The 20,455-nt window shown below is 33.6% G+C and overlaps 1 protein-coding gene across 6 annotated transcripts in view; it reads right to left on the bottom strand.

Annotated features, from left to right (window-relative positions):
- Nucleotides 1-20,455, bottom strand: part of LOC143244881 (latrophilin Cirl-like) — a 93,475-nt gene that overhangs the window by 32,821 nt on the left and 40,199 nt on the right. For 4 of the 6 annotated variants that reach the window (XM_076490335.1, XM_076490336.1, XM_076490339.1 and 1 more), the window contains exons 3-8: nt 12,316-12,354; nt 11,610-11,802; nt 11,261-11,367; nt 8,650-8,994; nt 6,584-6,730; nt 2,156-2,256 (exon numbers count right to left, since the gene is read on the bottom strand). In XM_076490335.1, coding sequence (XP_076346450.1) covers nt 2,156-2,256; nt 6,584-6,730; nt 8,650-8,994; nt 11,261-11,367; nt 11,610-11,802; nt 12,316-12,354 — 932 coding nt within the window. Of the gene's footprint in view, nt 1-2,155; nt 2,257-6,583; nt 6,731-8,649; nt 8,995-11,260; nt 11,368-11,609; nt 11,803-12,315; nt 12,355-16,502; nt 16,569-20,455 lie in introns of those variants that run through there. The other 2 variants (XM_076490338.1, XM_076490337.1) reach the window with 2 other exon arrangements.

Raw genomic sequence — 20,455 nt, 5'->3', positions numbered from 1 at the left:
ACCAAAGTCTCTGATGATGAACAGGGTCCAGCATCTTGAAGGTTGAGGACCAGCCAGACTATAATCCAGTGATCTAGTCTAGTTTTGATCAAATAAGAGCATAATATATCTTTAGCATAGTACACTGATCCACTCCCCAAGTGGTGAAAGAAAGGACACGGAGCATGTTCAGTGCTCTTGTACATTTGACCTGTAGCTACTTGATGTGTGGTATAAAAGTCAGCTTATGGTCAAAGATAAGGTTGGATTCCAGTGACTGATCATTTTGCATCTTGGGGTGAAAGAAGAAGATGTACCCGAGGGAATGCTCATTCCCAGAACCAAAGGAAGTGGATCTTGGGGGTTAGTTGGAATGTATGTTGAGGACAGAGATGAGTGTTGACGTTGATTCATTAAAATTTTTAACCATGGAGGTCCAAAGACTTTTCATTTGGTTTGAGAACGATTATTTTGGAGTCACAGATAAATCCATCTGCACTCCCACTGTAGTAGTGGTATAAAGTGCAGCAGCATACGTCCGAGATGAAGTCGTGGACAATGACTTTGACCCTCATGGTAAGTAATATTCTGAATAATCTTCAAATGCTGCACTTCTTTTTTCCAACCATCGAGGGCAAGAATGAAAGTAGGACGAGTGAGAGTCATTGCAATTTACATTATGGGGTCCATTTCACACTCATATGCATCGTGGTCCTTGCCACTGCAACGAGCACACGTCAAGGAATCATGACATGATGTCTTCGAGTGACCAAACTACTGTCACTGGAAATATCTGAGAGGGTTTGAATAGTATGGCCGTACCTTGCAATTAATATAACCTGCTTTGATGGTGGCAGGTGGACGTTGTAATGTAAGTGTTAAAATGAGAACATTGGTCGGCATAATAATTCCGTCTTTGGTAGTGGAGATACGCCTCACTGCAAAAACTTCTTGGGTGGAGAAACCAGCGAGAATCTCTGACTCTGGGATGTTCTTCAAATCCTTCTCAACGATAACTCCTCGTGACGAATTCAAAGTAGCACGAGTCGTAAGCTCAATAGGTATATCCCCATTGTCTTTGAATACAAGTGGAGTTCATTGTGTTAAGATGTGGATGTTTCCACCATTTTGTCATCAAAGCGAAGCTCTTTGACTAACTTTGGAGAGCCAGAAAGTCCCTCTAGTTCTTTCTGAATGAGAAAGGTAGACATCTGCCCTAAAGGTTTGTCTGAAAGAGAAAATAGTATAAGAAAATGAGGTACAGGTGTTAAAGATTGCTGCTCAGAATCTTCAAGACGTTGTCGTTTACCTATGTGCTGTTTTTTCACTATTTTATTTATTTTAGTTTTTATTTGGAGGATCCATAATAAAAAAGAATATTTCAGTGCCCACTGACCCCGCCTGTCATGAAGCCCTAAGAGGTAATGTACTACAATGCCAAACATGGACACTGCATCAACACTAGGGTTTCTTGAGCACTATACCCAAACATCAGCATCAGACACAATGTCCACAACACCTGTTGAGAACATCCAACGCTAATACTTGGTTGACCCTAGCCCAAGTGGACTAGCAGACTGACCCTACAGGAATTCAAGGTGAAAGTGGAGTGTTAGGATTGAACCCCTCAACCACCAAGATCCTCTCCTCCCCTTCACGGGTCACCACGCACGGCAAACATGTGTAGGTAAACTGAAAAAACAGAACCTTCCCTGGGAGGTCCAATCAGCACATACATAAATGCACACTGAGTGAGGATGGTGGCGCAAAAGTACACAACATCTCTGTTTTCTCTGGTTTCCGATGTAATTACTTTTGCATAAACCCTCAGTCTTTATAAACAGAGCAATACAGAAACATTTTCATATTTCTAATCTATTACTCAGGAGTAAAACATGAACATGGGTATTAAATTCAAGCTATTAAACTCCATACAACTTTCTTGTAACATAATTTGAGTCAAACATCTGAACTATGTTCAATTCGAAACCTTTTGGTTTAACAGAAACTTCAAATAGCATTAATAAAATTCATAGTAAGTATTACAGTAAATATGTAGGATCGAATTATGAAATTTTACTCAAATTTACTATGGTCATAAAATATAACATATTGAAGATTATGGTTATTCTTATTATCATTTCAAATTTCATTTAGTTAACGAAGGTAAACTTACTCTTTCCCTCAAGTTATCCACCCAAACTGATTTGCATTCTTTCAAGTCAGGATCCTTTGGTGTCCACTTCACATCCATACTACAGCGCCACTTAGCAAAACCTTTAAAAATTACAGAAGTGAAACACATTGCGAATAATATTAAAATCGCAATTACATCCTCATAGTCGTGAGCAACGTCATTCAGGAAATTTAATAATAAACTTTCTACTGTAGGAAGTAAAAATAATGCTACATGTAAAGTTTACATTAATTAAAAGATGATTTTCATTTGAAACTTGAAAAAAATTGAAACCTAGTCTTCTGATGATTAGCGTACAAGATACAACAAATTATCAATAACGTAATAGCATGGTTAGGTAGTTAAGGCACTCGACTCATAATCCGACAGTCGCGAGTTCTAATCCCCGTCACACCAAGCATGCTCGTCCTTTCAGCCGTGGGGGCGTTATAACGCCGGTCAATCCCACTATTCGTTGGTAAAAGAGTAGCTCAAGAGTTAGCTGTGAGTGGTAATGAGTAGCTCTCTTATACTGCTATATTAGGGACAGCTAGCACAAATAGCCCTTGTGTAGCTTTTCGCGAAATTCAAAAACAAACAAGTAACGTAATACTCTTTTACTTAGCTATTTGTTTTGCCCCTGTCAACTCTTTAAACTATTGTTAACGTATTAAACTATCTTTTTTTTTTTGTAATAACTTTATTTATTAATTTTATATAATAAACTTGTCAGTGTTTTCGATACGAACTAATAATTAAATAGATTGATGGTAAGGGTAGTGATATGCTTGAAACATTTTCCAATATAGACAGTAATGCAAAACGACTAGTTTACTTTGAGATTTCAGTGGAAAACAGTTGCGATATGCATATTTTACTAAATTAGAGAAAACTTTCTTTAATATATCCATCAATATTGTAAAAGGAAAATAAGTTATCAATTTTTGTTGTGACACTTTATTTGAGAGAAACGTATATTCCCAACCAAAATGCGTTAGCGTAAAATCAGACATATCACTCATTTTTCTATTAACTACAAAATCATAATTAAACATCAGATAGATTTATCAATACATTAATTTCTAAAACTTTGAAAACTTATATTATTAACCAGTCAGACATTACGAATGAAAACAAACGTATGTATGTAAAACATATTCTCACCTCGTAACTTATTTGCAAACATAGGTCATAGATCTCTTTTCCAAATATAGACAAATTGTGATTTACAATAGTCTTCATCAACATTTAACTTGTATAGCAGGGGTCAAAATAGTTTTTTTTCTTAAATAAAAGGGTTTAAATTAATTTCGCTTTATTCAGCAGTTTATCTCTTTTCATATGCACAGTCAAAAAACTTGATTCATTGTCTATATGTAGCAGTGGGCCAGATTCTAAAGTACAAGTAACTACCTGTTTTGACCAAAATTTCTTCTAATTTCTTCTAATCACAAATAGGAGTTACACGACTTAACACTGAGAGTAGATATGTTATATAGCGACAACACGTCGTTACAGCATAAGTCGCCATGTCCTGTCATATTCTCCTTAACAACTGTGCATTGCAGTTTTTTTGAACATATCACGCTTAAAACACACTACTTATCTAAATATGCTTTCCATCATCCATCTACTGCAGGGCTCGGTGGTTTTTCATCGCATGTTTCAACAGAAATTCATAGTTGGCTTGAACAGTATGCTTTCTCATTGTATAGTATGAAAATTCGTTTTATTCTCCAGCTTTTTAAGTTATGCGACAGTTTAAAAAAGCTGCCGTGCAAGCAGTGTGTCTGTATGTAACTTTTACCCCTTTTCTAAAATAAGATATTTTACTATTAAGTTGCGTACTGTTCCGTGAGATACGTGGACGGGTTTTGCCACCGATCTTTGTATTCTTTGATTCTCACCTAAAGTCGCCCTTTGCTTACCAGTAGAGGAATAACACTTCTTTCAGATCTTTTTCTAGGTATTTCTAGTCACCATGTTAATCATTATTCCATTATTTTCCAATATCATTTAGTACTAGAGATATATATCCCTGTCTTAGAAACTCTAAATTCCTATCTAAACACACCTTCATAAGCAGAATGTATAAATATTTTATGTCTGAAACAGTTTATACTTAACTTTCCTGAAAACTATCAATTTTCGATGATATTACATTGCTTAAGACACACCAAATAATATCTCAATGCACTGCGACATTATACTGGTTGTGGTTGTCACGTGATTTGTTAATATGCATATTCAAAATCATTTTAATATATTTCAATTTGACTGTGAATAAAGCGCATTTTACATAAAACTGAGCAGTGTTATGACAATAGTTATTCCCTTCATTATGTGCTAAAGTAAATATTATCGTTATTTTAAGGACAGAGTCATCTTGTGCTCAAGAAGTATTTAATATCATACTGCAATACATTTTACTGTGGACTACTGATTAGTTTTCTGTGCGTGTAAACATGTAAAGATAAACGGTTGTAAAAATACATTATTAATAATATTTTGCGCTTACTTTAGACTTTATTTTACTTTAAATTAACTGACATATACAGATTAGATTCAACAGTTTTATTATATCAAGCTTATGAACGACTTTATGTATGGCAGAAATACATACGATATCCTTTGAGAATGCATATACTTCTATTTGACTAGGCTCGGCGTGGCGAGGTGGTTAAGGCACTCGACTCATAATCTCAGGGTCACGAGTTCTAAACTCCGTCACACCAAACACGCTTGCCCTTTCAGCTGTGGGGACTTTATAAAGGTTACGGTCAATCCCAATATTCTTTGGTAAAAATAGAGCCTAAGAGTTGGCGGCGGGTGGTGATGACTAGCTGCTTTCCCACTAGTCTTACGCTGATAAATTAGGGACGGCTAGCACAGATAGATCTCGTGTAGCTTTGCGCAAAATTAAAGAGGAGCAAACCTATTTGATTACAGTGCGTATGAGTACAGTAGCGTGCCCTAAACAATTCATATCTTATTAAAATGGTACTTCATGGCTAGCTGTGTACTGAATTCTTAACATTTTCAAAAATAATGTTTTTTTTAATATGTAAAACATATAAATTTATGAAATATGTTGATGTTATCAAGCTCAAACAGAAATATATTAAACCATTTCTAAATGGATATTGCTGAATAAAACTCCTTTTACGTGACGATTAAAATATCGTTAATTGTTTGGTTCTTCTGAGTTTTGTATGATCAGAGGCTCATAGTTTGTTTGTTTTGAATTTCGCACAAAGCTACTCGAGGGCTATCTGTGCTAGCCGTCCCTAATTTAGCAGTGTAAGACTAGAGGGAGGCAGCTAGTCATCACCACCCACCGCCAACTCTTGGGCTACTCTTTTACCAACGAATGGTGGGATTGACTGTCACATTATAACGCCCCACGGCTGGGAGGGCGAGCATGTTTGGCACGACGCAGGCGCGAACCCGCGACCCTCGGATTAGGAGTCGCACGCCTTACGCGCTAGGCCATGCCAGGCCTCAAAGGCTCCTACAAAGAATTGCTACCATAATATGTGTTGACAACCTTCCTTAACTTGTTTGGAGCATGTAGGAGGGAAAAGGAGTCATATCGTCCAGGAACATCACATCAGACATTTACCTTAAATAGTATTGAACAAAGTTTTTGAATCCAGCTTTATTGACAGTGTTATTAAAAATATGTGTAACATAAATACAATCACATAATGTATCCAAAGTAAAAAAAAAAAAAACGTTGTTTGTTTCTTATATTTTGCGCATAGCTACTCGAAGGTTATCTGTGCTAGCAGTTCCTAATTTTGAAATGAATTTGAATGTTTTTTAACTTCGCGCAAAGCTACACGAAAACTATCTGTGCTAGTCATCCATAATTTAGCAGTGTGAGACCAGAGGGAAGGTAGCTAGTCATCACCACCCACCGCCAACTCTTGGGCTACTCTTTTTACCAACGAATAATGAGATTTAATGTAACATTATAGCACCCCCACGGCTGAAAGGGCAGGCATGTTTGGTGTGACGGGGATTCGAACCTGCGACCTTCAGATTACGATTCGATCGCCGTAACTACCTGGCCATGCCGGGCCTAGGTTAAAGTGAGAAACTGCAGGAAAGTCAGCTATAGTAGAGACCACCCAACCCAAGCTTTTGAGCTACTTTAGTCTGAACGAACAGTGGTGTACTTCATTAACTCTTATAACACATATACGGCTCCAGTGATATTGGCATCAAACTATGGAAACTCAGATCTACAGTCCACGAAACTAGCCATAGAGTGGAGCTCAACTCATAATTGTGTAGGAATTGAATATATCATTTTTTTTCATTCATGAAAAAACATATGTGTTTTGCAATAATTTGCATTATTAATTATTGAAATAAACACTATTTCATCAGTTTATGAGTCACAGTTATTTGGAAACAACTTACCTGTTGCCCCGCCTGGACAATTCTGAACTTTTGTCTCTCCAGCAGTAGTCCAGTTCCAACTCAAGTTATGAGAAGTAACCGGTAAACACATTCTGCTGGAATCTTGATTTTTCACTTGTGGAACTACTGTAGACAGTGGTATCCGGGCTAATTTTAAAATCAATCATTATATTAGTTAGAGAAACACATTAAAATTGTTTTTTAGCACATTAACTATTAAGTGATATACTAGAAAATAGCATTGGGAGTTTAAAAGTTAAAGTTGACGAAATAATAAGGTCTTTTAGGTCCAACAGGGGTAATTAAAATCATGTTTTGTGGTAGATTTCTCTTTTGTACTTTAGTTAATACTAGGTTTGAATTAGGGGTGCATAAAAACAGCATTTGAAATTTATGACTGCATGTTATACATCCATTTCAAGAGATGAGTTCCGGTACTGTATAAAAGGCCACCTATATAATGGTTTGTAGCAGACGAAAGGTAGATCTGAAATGTTATGTTTCGAAATCCGTAGATACGAAATAAAAAAAAAAAGTAGAATTAAACATGACGTTAATCATTATGTTTGGGGCCTTGAAAAACAAAATGGTTTAACACTTACAAAATGACAATTTTTGTACGTTATCTCGATATAACACTTTCAGCTCAACTTAAATATTGCAATATACCGATTTTTTAAACAAGGATAATTATGTAGATCACCTTGCAAATCCACACACTTCTTACAAAAAATAATTTTGTTGTTTAAGATCTTACACACATATACTATTTTTAAATCAATGAATTAAGAATATATATTTATCATCTTGGCTTCATTTATTTTCTAATGTAAACACAGGTGAGAGACTATTTACATATACATCACGATGCAGAGGTAGTATTTTATAATGTTTGTGGTCGTCAGTATTTTATGATTCCCAAACTTCGAACATTTTACAGTAACCATTACTGATTCAAATGCTCCCGAAGTAAGTGACTTTTCGTCCTAGGTTTATGGAGGTGTCCGGAAAAAATATATCCATGAATGTGTTTCTTGTTCAAAAAAACCGACTACAAAGTTATAGTTATTATGTGTGTTACGCACAAATATACACAATGAGCAGCGTGCACTTAATCTGATTTGAAGACTTATAAGCACCCAAACTTACCGCTGAGTCAAGAGAAGCATGAAATTTACAGCAGAAACACAATAAGAATGAACACTCATTTAAATATTATTGCTCATAGCTTGGATATACTTTGACGAAACTACATCAGTCGCCATAGCTACGATATGAAAATGTCAGAGAATATTTTTATATTATTATTTTAAACAAAATTTAAAAGCAGATAAATTCCAGGAAAAAATGAAACTGGGACTATTAGAACAAGCCTTTAAACTGCTGCCTGAAGTAATAATTATGGGGAGTGCAAATAGAAATGTTTAAGAAATATTATTGGATATGATTTATTATTGGGGTTGTTTGTTTTTAAGCACAAAGCTACATAAAAAAAAACTATTTATGCTCTGCTTTCCATGGGTATTGAAACTCGGTTTCTAGCAGTATAAGTTCTCAAACATGCCGCTGTGCCACTGAAAGGGTATGATTTATAAAACATCGTCGTCTTAAACTAACTGCAAAAGTGTTTAGTCTAAGCTTAGCAGAAAATTGTTTATTTGATTGTTTTTGAATTTCGCGCAAAGCTACACGAGGGCTATCTGTGCTAACCGTCCCTAATTTAATAGTGTAAGACCAGAGGAAAGGTAGTTAGTCATCACCACCCACTGCCAGCTCTTGGACTATTCTTTTACCAACGAATAGTGGGATTGACCGTCACGTTATAACACGCACACGGCTGAAAGGGCGAGCATGTTTGGTGCAACAGTGATTCGAACCCGCGCCCCTCAGATTACGCGTCGAACGCCTTAACCCACCTGGCCATGCCGGGCCGTTCTTTTTTATGATTAAAACCATAACATCAAAAATAATTTTAACGTTTTAAAGCCTTTCAAAATAGAATAGCAACAAAATACGTATTACTGATAAATTAGCAATTTGTTTAATTTATTTCTCACTTTTCATACCCTGAATTAAAACGTTTTCATTTTCTTTTCCTTTTTTCTTATTTTCTGTCAAGGGAGTTAACGTTTTTAGGGTGACTGCGGTAGATGATGAAAGCTTTGTAACCTCGGTTGTCGACACTGTTGTTACAGCATACGATGTTGAGCTCATGAAAACACCTAACCCATCTTCACTTCCTTCCAATTCGGAACCATAGTTAAATTTACTAGGGTGAAGAGTGCCGTTATTTAACCAAGGTCCGATAACAGGTTTACCAGAACTGGTAAAATTGAAGGTGTGAAAAAATGGTGCATCTATTATAGGGTGAGCTGTATCCGTTGGGTTATTTGCACCAATACGTGAATTGGCTGAAACAAACATAAAAAGAAATACTGTACTTGGTTAACAAGCGCCTTCTGTGTTTTCGTAAGTTTACTAAACTAATATATATCACAATCTGTACATTCTAAGTAAGATATAGAATATACAATATTATTATTATCATTATTTATGTTTGTGTAATATGTTAAAGCACTCTAACAGTTTCTTTAGTTGTCTAGAAAGACTCATATTTTTGTGTTTTTGTAGAAATTATACTGCTCTAACATTAAACTAATGTTACGAGTTACATTAGAAATACACTTATTAATTCGTCGAATTTGGTAGAAAGCTACTCGAAGGTTATCAACGTCAGCAGTCTCTAATTTTGAAATGATAGACTAGAGGGAAGACAGCTCTGTGTTGGGTGTAAGGGAATAACACAGAAATACAAACTGTTCCAGTGTTAATACACAATCACACTGCTATAACTGCTAATAGCGACACAGGACAAACTCTAAATGATGTAATACAAAAACATCAAAGCACGTGTAACAAATACACTAAATAACACAGAAACAAAAGACATACACGTACAAAATCAGGAAACTGACAAAACACAAAGAGTACACCTCTGTTTCCCACACCCAAATAAAAGGAAACCATCACAAAACAGCAACTTGTAATACATATTATGCACAAGCAACAAATACACCCACCCAAATTTACCAAACATCCAAACAGAAGAATACATGACACATAAACGTAGACACACAACAAAATGAAACCGTCACTAAAATAACACAAGCAGCAAAAAATATTTTCTGTGAATTTCTAACACAATACAGAAACCCACATAATTAAGAAAACAGCATCACACAAATAATCACACTTATACCCTTACCACTTTAGATAATACAATTACTCATTATTCTACCTATACTAAAAATACAACCATACAGTAAATTTAATCTCAAAAATAGACATAACTCAGTAGCATAAATGACCCTGGCCACTAAAAGGACAGTAGCAATCCGAAATGTATAGACATTCATTCAAATCAGATTACAAAATTAAGTATGAAACATCCAACAACCCCCGTATAGTTGGGAGGAAGAGATTCACCTAGTATCTGATCCTTCATGTCATCAAGATCAAACTACCGATGTGGAACTTTGCTTGATTGATCAGCTAGTCAACACCAACCATCGCCATTTCTTTGGCTACATTTTCACCAAAAATAGTGGAATTTACTAACACATCATAACGCCTTCAAGGCTGAAAGAGCAAAGATGTTCGGTAATGGAATTCGATGACATGGCCCCCAAATTGTCCTAACTTCTAGGCCAGACATACTTTAATTAATGTTTTTTTCTTATAGCAAAGCCACAAAGGGCTATCTGCTCAGCCCACCGAGGGGAATCGAACCCCTGATTTTAGCGTTGTAAATCCGGAGACATACCGCTGTACTAGCGGGGGGCGTTTCAATTAATTAATGACCAGTGATTAAAAAGGAACAAATATATGTACTTCAAAAAATACGTTAAACTTCTAAGAAAACAGAAAAAAAATATTAAAGAAATTATTTTTACTATATTATTATCAACGAAATGTAAAGAAGCAAAAATTGCTGTCAAAATTATTTTTTTCATTAAAAATCCCTAGTTTACTGGTATGTAAATGATATTGCTTGGGAAAAGGTGATATAATTTCTTATACAATTGTAACAAAATGAAAGTTTTAACGCCTTAAAAACAATTACATGCACTCAACGGAATTTTCAAAAATGAAAATAATAGATTATTATCCAAATGTTAAATAAAGGTAATACTTTCAGTGATGTCGAGAAAAACCCACTTGTAGAGAAATATATATGTAAAAACGGTTCGTTTGGATTGAGAAAAACTGTGAACCTGACGATGACCGAAGAAGGTTGAAACGTTGTTCACTCCTCTACGTAAAAACAAATTTTCTCAACCCAAACGAGCCGTTTTTACATATATAAAGGTAATACTTTCTTGAATAATTTCGCTATACTTTCGAAAATAATATAACATAAACTATTTTTAGGTTATATAAAAAAAAAAAAAAAACGGTTTGAGAAGAAAGGTTTCTTTTACTACTTTCTGAATTATTTTGTTCATGTAAATTTATTAATAATTTGGTCTCATACACAGCGATTGGTCCCAAATTCTGGTACACTCACATTCTTGTATTTATAATTTACCGATCTCATCTTCTAACAAGATTATTATGGAAATATTCTAAATTTTTTCCAAAGTGTAGTTTCCTTAATATATATGTATAAATACTCACGAGAAATGCAATGATATTGAACTTCCAAGTATTTCAGTGTTCCAGGGCAGGGATCACCAAAACTGTCGCTCGAGACGAACACGCTACACATGGATTTACCACTACACCTTGGGCAAAAAAACATAGAAACAGAAACGTGTATAAATATATGTGCGTATGTGTCCATACACAAAACGTTATGTATACGTAATAAAATTTGTTTTGATTTTGCTTCATACACTTAATTCCCAGACATGTATATCAAAGTAATAATCAAAGTTCTACATGCATTATAATTGTTGTCTAAACAAGAAAGAAGTATTTGCTTGAGAAATGTAATTAAACTAAATGATTTTGAATACAGTCTTACTTGTCCTGCATAATAAGAAAAGACCTGTCCGACATACAAATTACGCTCCAGTCCGTATTACCCTTGTCATTACAGATGCTGATGCTAAACCTTCCGTAGTTTGCTCGAACAAGGCGAATATGGTTCTGGTTGTTACACGAAATTTTAAGCTCTCTTCCTTCACAGGCGTAGGTACTTGTGTAGTGGTAGCGTTCTGGAAGTAAACACTAATAATTACCGATCATGATTTTATAAAAGTGTCTCTAAATCATCGAATTGAATGATTCAGTTTTGTTTTGATTCGTGCTAAAAACAACAACTCATCACAATTTAGATAAATCATCTCTTCATTTAAGCTTATATTTCGAATGTCACCAACAGTTTTTTAAAAATTATTATGTAGTTAAAACTACATTATACATATATAAAAAGATAAATGGATGTTCATATCATGGCTGGTTCTTTAATAATTTTAGATACTTTTTCGTTGTTAAAGGAAATCTATGTTAAAAGTTGGATTTGGAAAGCAACTAAGACTAGTGTAGCTTGTTTGTGTTTTGATATATTATCTTGTACACATAGTATTTATTGTGAAATCCTAACGCAGCTTAATATTTTGCATACTAGATTAAGTTTTTATTTTTGCTAGTTGACAATGTTAGAACTATTTTTTATTCAAACTCAAAATATTAGTAAATAAGCGAAACCAAAATCAAACTCAAATTACCTAAAAGTGGGGGCCTGATAGAAAAATTCGGCATGGAAACTGAAATAAATAAATAACACAGCAGACTAAGCAAAATTAATTTTAAAAACTGAAATAATGGATAATTAAATAAAAAGATATTGGTTAATTAAACGTACAAATTTTGATAAAATCATGTATAGGACAACATCCCTATCGTGGATAGCATTGTAATAAAACCTACCATTTAAGAAGTGTTGATACTTCTGTGTTTTATGTTGGTTAAATCGTGTGTTTCATTTACATCAGTTTAGTGGTTGTTTTATATAAAAAAGAACAGAAGGTTGAAAGATTTAAAGGAATAAAGTACATGCAATTAGAATGATTTCTCAAAATATATCCATGCTATTAAAATTCAAGTGAAACTTTTACAATAACCAAGCACGCACATGCAGTAAAAACATCATCATTTAGTGCAGTGGCAGAAGCTAACTTTTCCTGATTAATGCATTGGAGATGGGTGAGAACGTGAAATGCACCTTTTATCTCTTGTTTTACGTAATTAAATGTAACGAGATTAAACAAGTCATTTTTATGAATGAGGAACATAGGTGTAGTTATTGGAAAAGGATTATAAATTAAATATTTACAATGGCAACTAAGAACATTGTTATTCTTTTGTAAACGTATAAATATTCCAAACATTATAAAAGTATGAAGCATTTACTTTAATAACTACCAGATGGCGATAAAAGCATACGATATTGAACTTTTGGGTGACGGTTATATATATGTATACATACACACACACATAAATAAGAAACACGATTTTCAGACTTGGTCATTGGACAACTTTTAACCTTATCTTTTAAACATAATATAGTCTATAGTAAACTCTGTTCTTACTGAACAATAATTTAATTCTTTATGTAGTCAGCATTGTTATTTGGTAAGGATAATTCAAAATATATTTTTCAGTGATATTATATAACCATCTATTTCAATACTTTTATTGCGTTTAGTCACACATTTTCTCCAGTCGTGTTAGTGGAACGTTGATCACAATTCAACACAATTGTATATCATTGTATAGAAGAACTATGTAATATACTTGTACATATAATGTGCTACTTTATCAACGATCAACTCACTTTATTATTCCCTTTTAGAAAGTAGATGTAGGTTCTTCGCTGCATAATAATTCTTGAATTATACAACACCAGCAATTAGTGTATTATCATCGCGGTTTGTTCTGTTGAAATAAGACGTAATGTAAAAATAATCTCATGGAAAAAGTAAGTGATATGCTCAAGTGCTGAAGTATGCTTTGTAGAGTTAGGTATAATACATGAGGCTATATGTTTTTTTTATATTTTCATTGTAAACATTTGCAGATTACTCTTCTAGGTGTAAATTACTAAATGTAGAGAAAGAGCGATTAAAGTCATAGGTGTGGGTTTTTGAAAACTATTTGGCACATCTTACGTCAAGGAAGTTTTGTGGAAATGTAAATAATAAATAAAAGTGAGTGGCCGATACCATAACAAAAAAACTAAATTAAACAGTGATGATAAACATAAAAATAACTTTTCCTTGTTCTTTGTTAACAGACATTGTGGTTTGTATTCCGAAATGTATTCTATTTATGCAAGGTTTGAATACTATATGCCATTTCACGTTAATCTCTTGTTCAATAGAACAGTTTTAAGAATGCATTTTCCAATTCAATATCATTTATCTATATGTTTGTGTTTTGGTTTCAAAATGATCCTTTAGCTAGTAAGATTTTATTTTTGTTTACTTGTTGTTCAGCACAAAGCTATACAATGGGCTACATTCCTACCACAGGCATGAAACCTCGGTTTTTAACGTTATAAGTTTTCAGACATATCGTCAAGCCACTGGAAGGCAAGTACTGAAAATTAAAAGAAAATTAGGTTTTAGACTTTTTGTCGTCCTATGTACAGAACAACGAAATGTTATAGGTAGCATAATATTTATTTTCTCTTAATTGTAATGTAATTTTGTACAATTACAGAATAGAAAAAAAATATACACCACAAGCCTATTCATGATTTTAATCACTGAAATAAATATGCTACATAACCACATAATGTAAAGCTCTCAAATTTTACCCTTGATTCTTCGGTCAGAATCCAAAAGTATAGTAGTCCGTTTTTCAGCTAATTAGTTGTTGCGTTTCTTACTTCTATGGTATCGGAGAAAGTTGTTAACCTTATTAGCTAAGCTAGAACTTTGATGTATTTTAATATCATAATTAGTTTTCTGTGGTGAAACGAATAACAACTACATTACATTTTCGTACATTTATTCATGGAGGAGTAAAAAGACACGGAAAAACATTTATGTGTTTACTAAGTACGTATACATCTGTGTCGATGGATGTACTTAAGTTTATGACTGACCAAAATTCCACTTATTTATAATAAAACTGTTTAATGTGTTAGCCAACCAGTTATACACCAATCTACCTTTCCCAACTTTGTAAATTTGAAAACAATAGAAAGCAAACTACGTATTATTCTATCTTATCTTTGTAGTTATATGACTCCAAATCAACCGTGCAAAAATGAAAAAAAAACACATAAAGATTAGCTATGTAACTTTTTCCGTTGTATCAACTCCATCTGCCTGTCATAAAAAAACACCGCTCGCCCTAAAACTACTTTATGAATCTGTCCTTTATGTTTAGTATTATCTTGACTGTAGTAGGATGCACTGAATAGGTCAATATTGTATAGGAAGAAGTCATGAATAGGACGGGTGAAATGGATGGCCGTTCATCAGTTGCTTCTAATGGAACACCATTGTCATATCCAGTGAGAGAAATGGAGAACGTTATATCAGTGAAAGGCAGCTAATGCCTTTCCACCCAGCCGATGGTGATGGAGACAATAGAATCTGGCATGACAGGATTATAGCTTTCTAAGAACCAAGAAAGCATCATGGATACCGAATGTGCTGAAACAGACCAACTCATTTCGGGGTTATAATGCACGCCTCAGGCTCCGTCGTGAAGGCCCGCCTGTCGCTGTTTATTTCGTTGAGTTCGTGGGGCGTCCGTCCATACCCGTTCGTTGGTTCTTATCCTCTCCATATCTTTCACTGTGAGAGCGTCTAATCATTAAATGTTTGGAGACGCCACCAGCTAGAGGGCCAACCAAGAATCAGGAGTCTTAATTTAACTGTTTGGATGGGACGTGATGGCAAATTTAATCTCTATCTAAAACACCGTGCGATAATGGGAGTATTTTGGTGTGAATAGCGAGAAAGGAGAGTTGGATTGCATCAAGTAATATCACTCAGATGAGTCTGGTCCCTTGTGGTTTGAACCAAATGCCACTGACAACAGCAGGAATGGAAACAACACGAGCATGTACAGACCTCTGCCTGATAAATGAACAATCGATCCAAGTGGACTTCTATATCAGCTATTACTAAGATGGTTTTGAAAATAATCGGCCCAGTTTGATAGTACTAACAATCCATCGTTTGTGAACATAAAAATTGCTTGAAGCTACTGCTAAAGGTTGTACTTATAACAACTTTGTCTACTATACATATACGTACAAGAAACCATCGGGCATAATTCAGTCAAATACCTGTTTATCTTCATATTTTTATCAATTTGTCCTTAGAATTAGAACACACAAAATGTTTCTTTCTTCTAAGTGAAAGTTATTTAATAATATACAAACTGAAGGTTTTGCACGTATTTAATTTCACTTAAAGACTACCCAAAAGAAACGTTTTTATTTCTTTATATTTATATTTTTTATTTCTATTTTTAGAAATGGCCTTCAATTTTACTATAAGCCAGTGAGAGTTTGATTCCTGAAAAAAATGTTAAAAAGAAACAAAAAAATAAAACACTAAACTTTTTATTTCTAGTTAGCAGTCATTTACTTCAATATGCACATCTTAAATTAGCATTTTTTACTCCATCTATCGAGTTAAATCAGTTCTCATTTTACTAATACGAATTTAATTCCTGGTATTTTAGAGTGTTTTGCATGATAGGTAAATGAAAAATCCATCTAAGCTTTGAGTGCACTTAGGTATTCATAAACTTTCAAGAGTTTTTCTATTATTACTTATTTCACCAAAGAGCATTGCTCTTTTTAAAGAAAAGTTTAGAATAAAAACAACTTGTTAAATATGATGAACTATCATTCTTAATTCTGAATATAGTACGTTATTATACTTACTTTCTTTTTCCTGGAACAGATAAATGGAATATTAATTATAAGGTATACCAGTGGAGTCCAGTTCCTTAAAAATAAAGTAGAACACATGTTTAAAAAAATTTTGAGCTCCACCCGTCTGGAAAATTATTTTGTAATAAGACTTGACACAAGTTTGTTCTAAACAGACAGTTTTGTATACATCGAATATGTTGTGTATGTGGATGAAGTTTATTTTCTGGTTTTATTATTTAATAATTACAGTCTTCTTTTGTGTTAAATTTTCTCTAATTCAGAAAGTAATGATATTTTTGTAGATTAATAAGTTACGTTTGGTACTTTTACAGTAAATTATACACGTTAATTGAGGAAAGGGCAATAAATTATGTTTATAAAATACAAATATGCTTATATATCGGTCAGATCAAATATAAAACACTAACATTTTTAATGGATATATTTTAACCTCTACCACACAAGCTGGTACGGCATTTTGATTTGAATTTTAGAAAAAACGAGACATTGTGATTAAGTTGGATTGTTTTGACTAGAAAAAAGAAAAGAAAAACACGTTCGGCACCATTTTCGAACCTCGTACTTGTTATAAAACTAAACTAAAATCTATAAATTGGAATAAAATATACTTTATCAGTAAGTAAAATAAAAATGAGGCAATTGATATATTTCAAACTTTTCCAATCATAATATTTTGTATGTCCAAAACGCCCACTTATTTTAACCTCTTAGCTTATGTGTGTTGTTCGTTTTATGTCTACGAATGTTTCCATATAAATGTATGTGGACTCTCTCGTCACTTTAATACAAGATTTTGTTTTTAATTTTAACACATAAAGACCATATAAGCAAATCTAGAATTTCCGTACTCAAATTAAACGAAGTAAACGGCACTAACTGGTGGGTAATATTCTTTGCATAAATGAGCATCAATTATTAGAGAATGCGAATAGTTGAATAAATGTTAATTGAATAAATTCTGTAGGCTTTTGCCCATGGTTTTAGCTTTAAGATTAAAAATTAAACAACAACATGTGTATTTTATGTTATGGATCTCATTTACTATTCCTTGTTTTATCATTAACACTTTTCGTTGCATTCTCACTAACTAACTCTTTTTCTTTCAGCGATTATTTGTAAATGTATGTTTGTTGGTTTGTTAAATTTCCTGTAAAGCTATATGAGGGCTATTCATGCTTGCTGTTCTTTATTTTGAAGTGATAGATTAAAGAGAGGGCAACTAGTTAACACTACATACTGCCAATTCTTAGGGTATGCTCCACTGAAAAATAATGGGTTAGACCGTCAAATTACTCTCCTTTCATAGCTGGAAAGGGGAGGACGTTCAGTGGTAGGATTGGAAACCCGCGACTCGCAGAGTTCGAGTCATCTCGTTTAACCATCAGGCCATGCCAGGTCATGAATTATTATTCTATCGTCTACCTTTATGAATATTCTTAATAATTTCAAGAAAATAACATCTTTAAACTGCGTTTTAATTTCTCGCAATGCTACACGAGGGGTACCTACCTGCGCTAACCGTCCCTAATTTAGCAGTTCAAAACTAGAGGGAAGACAGCTAGTCATTACCACCCCTCACCGACTCTTGGGCTATTCTTTTATCGACAAGTAATGAGATTGACCGTCATTTAATAACACCCTCACGGTTGAAAGGACGAAAAATATTTGGTGTGACGGTGAGTTGAATCAGCAACAGTCAGATTGAGAGACAAGCGCTTAACCACCTGCCCATACAGAGCCACATCCTTATAAAAAGTTTCGCTGTAATGACGATTAAACGCTCTTTAGTACACCTAGAAACGAGACTGAGTAAAGGATCTTGTAATGTTTATAATCACTACAACTATGATGATATTTGAAAAAGAAATGACATGAAGGTTATCAGTTAATGCTTCTAGTTATTGCCAGTGTTAATCGGAACTATCCTTTGACTGTACTATCTTTTCACATCTAAAATAAAAAAAAACTTAATTATCTGTAAGTTAATAAATTATTAAAGTTCATATTCCGCTACGAAAAATATTTGTTTTTCTTTCTTTAATTTATTTTCATCACTATATATTTATATAAAGTACATTAAATACGTAGTAAGAAGCTGATATCATACGAGATTAAAAATAGAAATTTAGATTGGAAAAAAAAATGTTGATGTTATTTTTCTTTTACCATTTTATTAGCATATTGAGATTATCATTGTTAAAAATGTGAAACTCAGAATTCGCACATACAAAGATTAAGAATTTTAACACTTCTTTCTCTTAAAGCATGTAAATTACCAAAAAAAAAGTGTGAAACGTCGGATGACAATGAAATATTTCAAGTACTATGAACAACTGGAAATACGCTTAGATATTTTTAATCAGGTTTACATAGTATATGAGTTTACAGCTCTAATTTTTGTTTTAATAACCGTTACATCAGATAACCTTATTAACCTCTTACGAAAAGCTGGCAATAAAGCTCATTTTGCAGATGTTAAACTAAACTTGATGTTTCTCGATTATAAATACCGTTTGTATCCATCATGTGCCGATATTAGCACGAACAAATCAATTTCACCTTATAATAGAAATTACGATCAGAAAAAAGAAGGGTGCAATCAAGTGGAACGACAAGTAGTCCCTTAATGAAAAGATTTTGGTGCTTCTCGGGTTGTTCAATCATTCCAGCGATCGATTAAAAGGAATTACCGATGGTGTCTGGTCCGTATCGACCTACAAAGAACAAGATAATGCTTATCTTCTATAAAAAATTTCTTCTAACAGAGCCGAAAGGTACTGGTTTAAAATATTTTAGATCAGCTAGACCATACAGAGAAGAGAAGTTCGGTAAACGAATCTCTTTCTTGTATTGAAGAAACAATTCGTTTGTTTTCAAAACTAAAACTACACTTCAATACGATATTAATTCTCACTGGTCCTAATAAGTACCATGAAAACTCATAGACTAAACTGTTGTCAATTCAGGTTACCACTTGAGTATAATTTTGTTTTATGTGGGTCAGTGGTAGGTTTATGACTTGCACTACAAAAATAATGGATACGATTTCCTGCAGTAGATAGAATACAGGTAGCTCATTGTATAGCCTTGTCACCAAGAACGCAACAACGAAAACAGTGTTACTATGCGAAAATAATCACTTTAGATTGAGGAAATATGAGATCCTAATGAGGTATTAATTCTGGCCTCACTTTACTGCTGACATAAAATGGCAGAGATGTTGCAAAAGCTGCGATTAAAGCACCGAGTTATCGATATCTTGCTTCATGAAGTTTCTCTGTGATTACACAAGGGATTTGTTGAGAAATGTTATTATCTTTTCAATCTACTCCGTTTTGGACATTACTTCGATTAACTCGTGACTGCATTCAAATAGAGAACTTGTTACTCCTGATATTTAGTAATAATCCGGTGCAAGTCTTGATCCTCACCATTGTTTGATTTTCATACACTAAAGTATGCTTAGACATTTGTTTTTTAAGCCTGCCCTAAAATCACAATGCTAGCTGTAACAAACAGTGTTTTATAATACTTGTAAGTGTATCAAAATTGGATGGTTTCTCGTTCTCTATGGCTAATAACGATGACATGTTATAAGAGTAAGAAATATTTTATTGTACGTATTAATGAAAAATTTATTTAGTATGTCATAAAAGTATATTTGAGCTAGGAAACATATAATGAATAAATAGCATAAATTTATTTAAATCTGAAAAATACCTTTTACCAGTTCTCGCACATTTATTTCAGAATTTTCTCGTAAAGATGCATTAAGGAAAAGCTACCCTCTTGCAACTCTTAGCTGACCGAATAGTTGGATATGACATTATTATTATAGTTAGGACACCCAATGAAAGCCTGTGTATTTTTGTAACATTTTTTGGATATATAGATATTTAGTCTCAATTTTAACAATACTGAGAGATTATAGGAATACAACT

This window comes from Tachypleus tridentatus, chromosome 2 (assembly GCF_004210375.1).
Source record: "Tachypleus tridentatus isolate NWPU-2018 chromosome 2, ASM421037v1, whole genome shotgun sequence".
NCBI lineage: Eukaryota > Metazoa > Arthropoda > Merostomata > Xiphosura > Limulidae > Tachypleus > Tachypleus tridentatus.
This window is presented reverse-complemented; position numbering and strand designations above follow the sequence as displayed.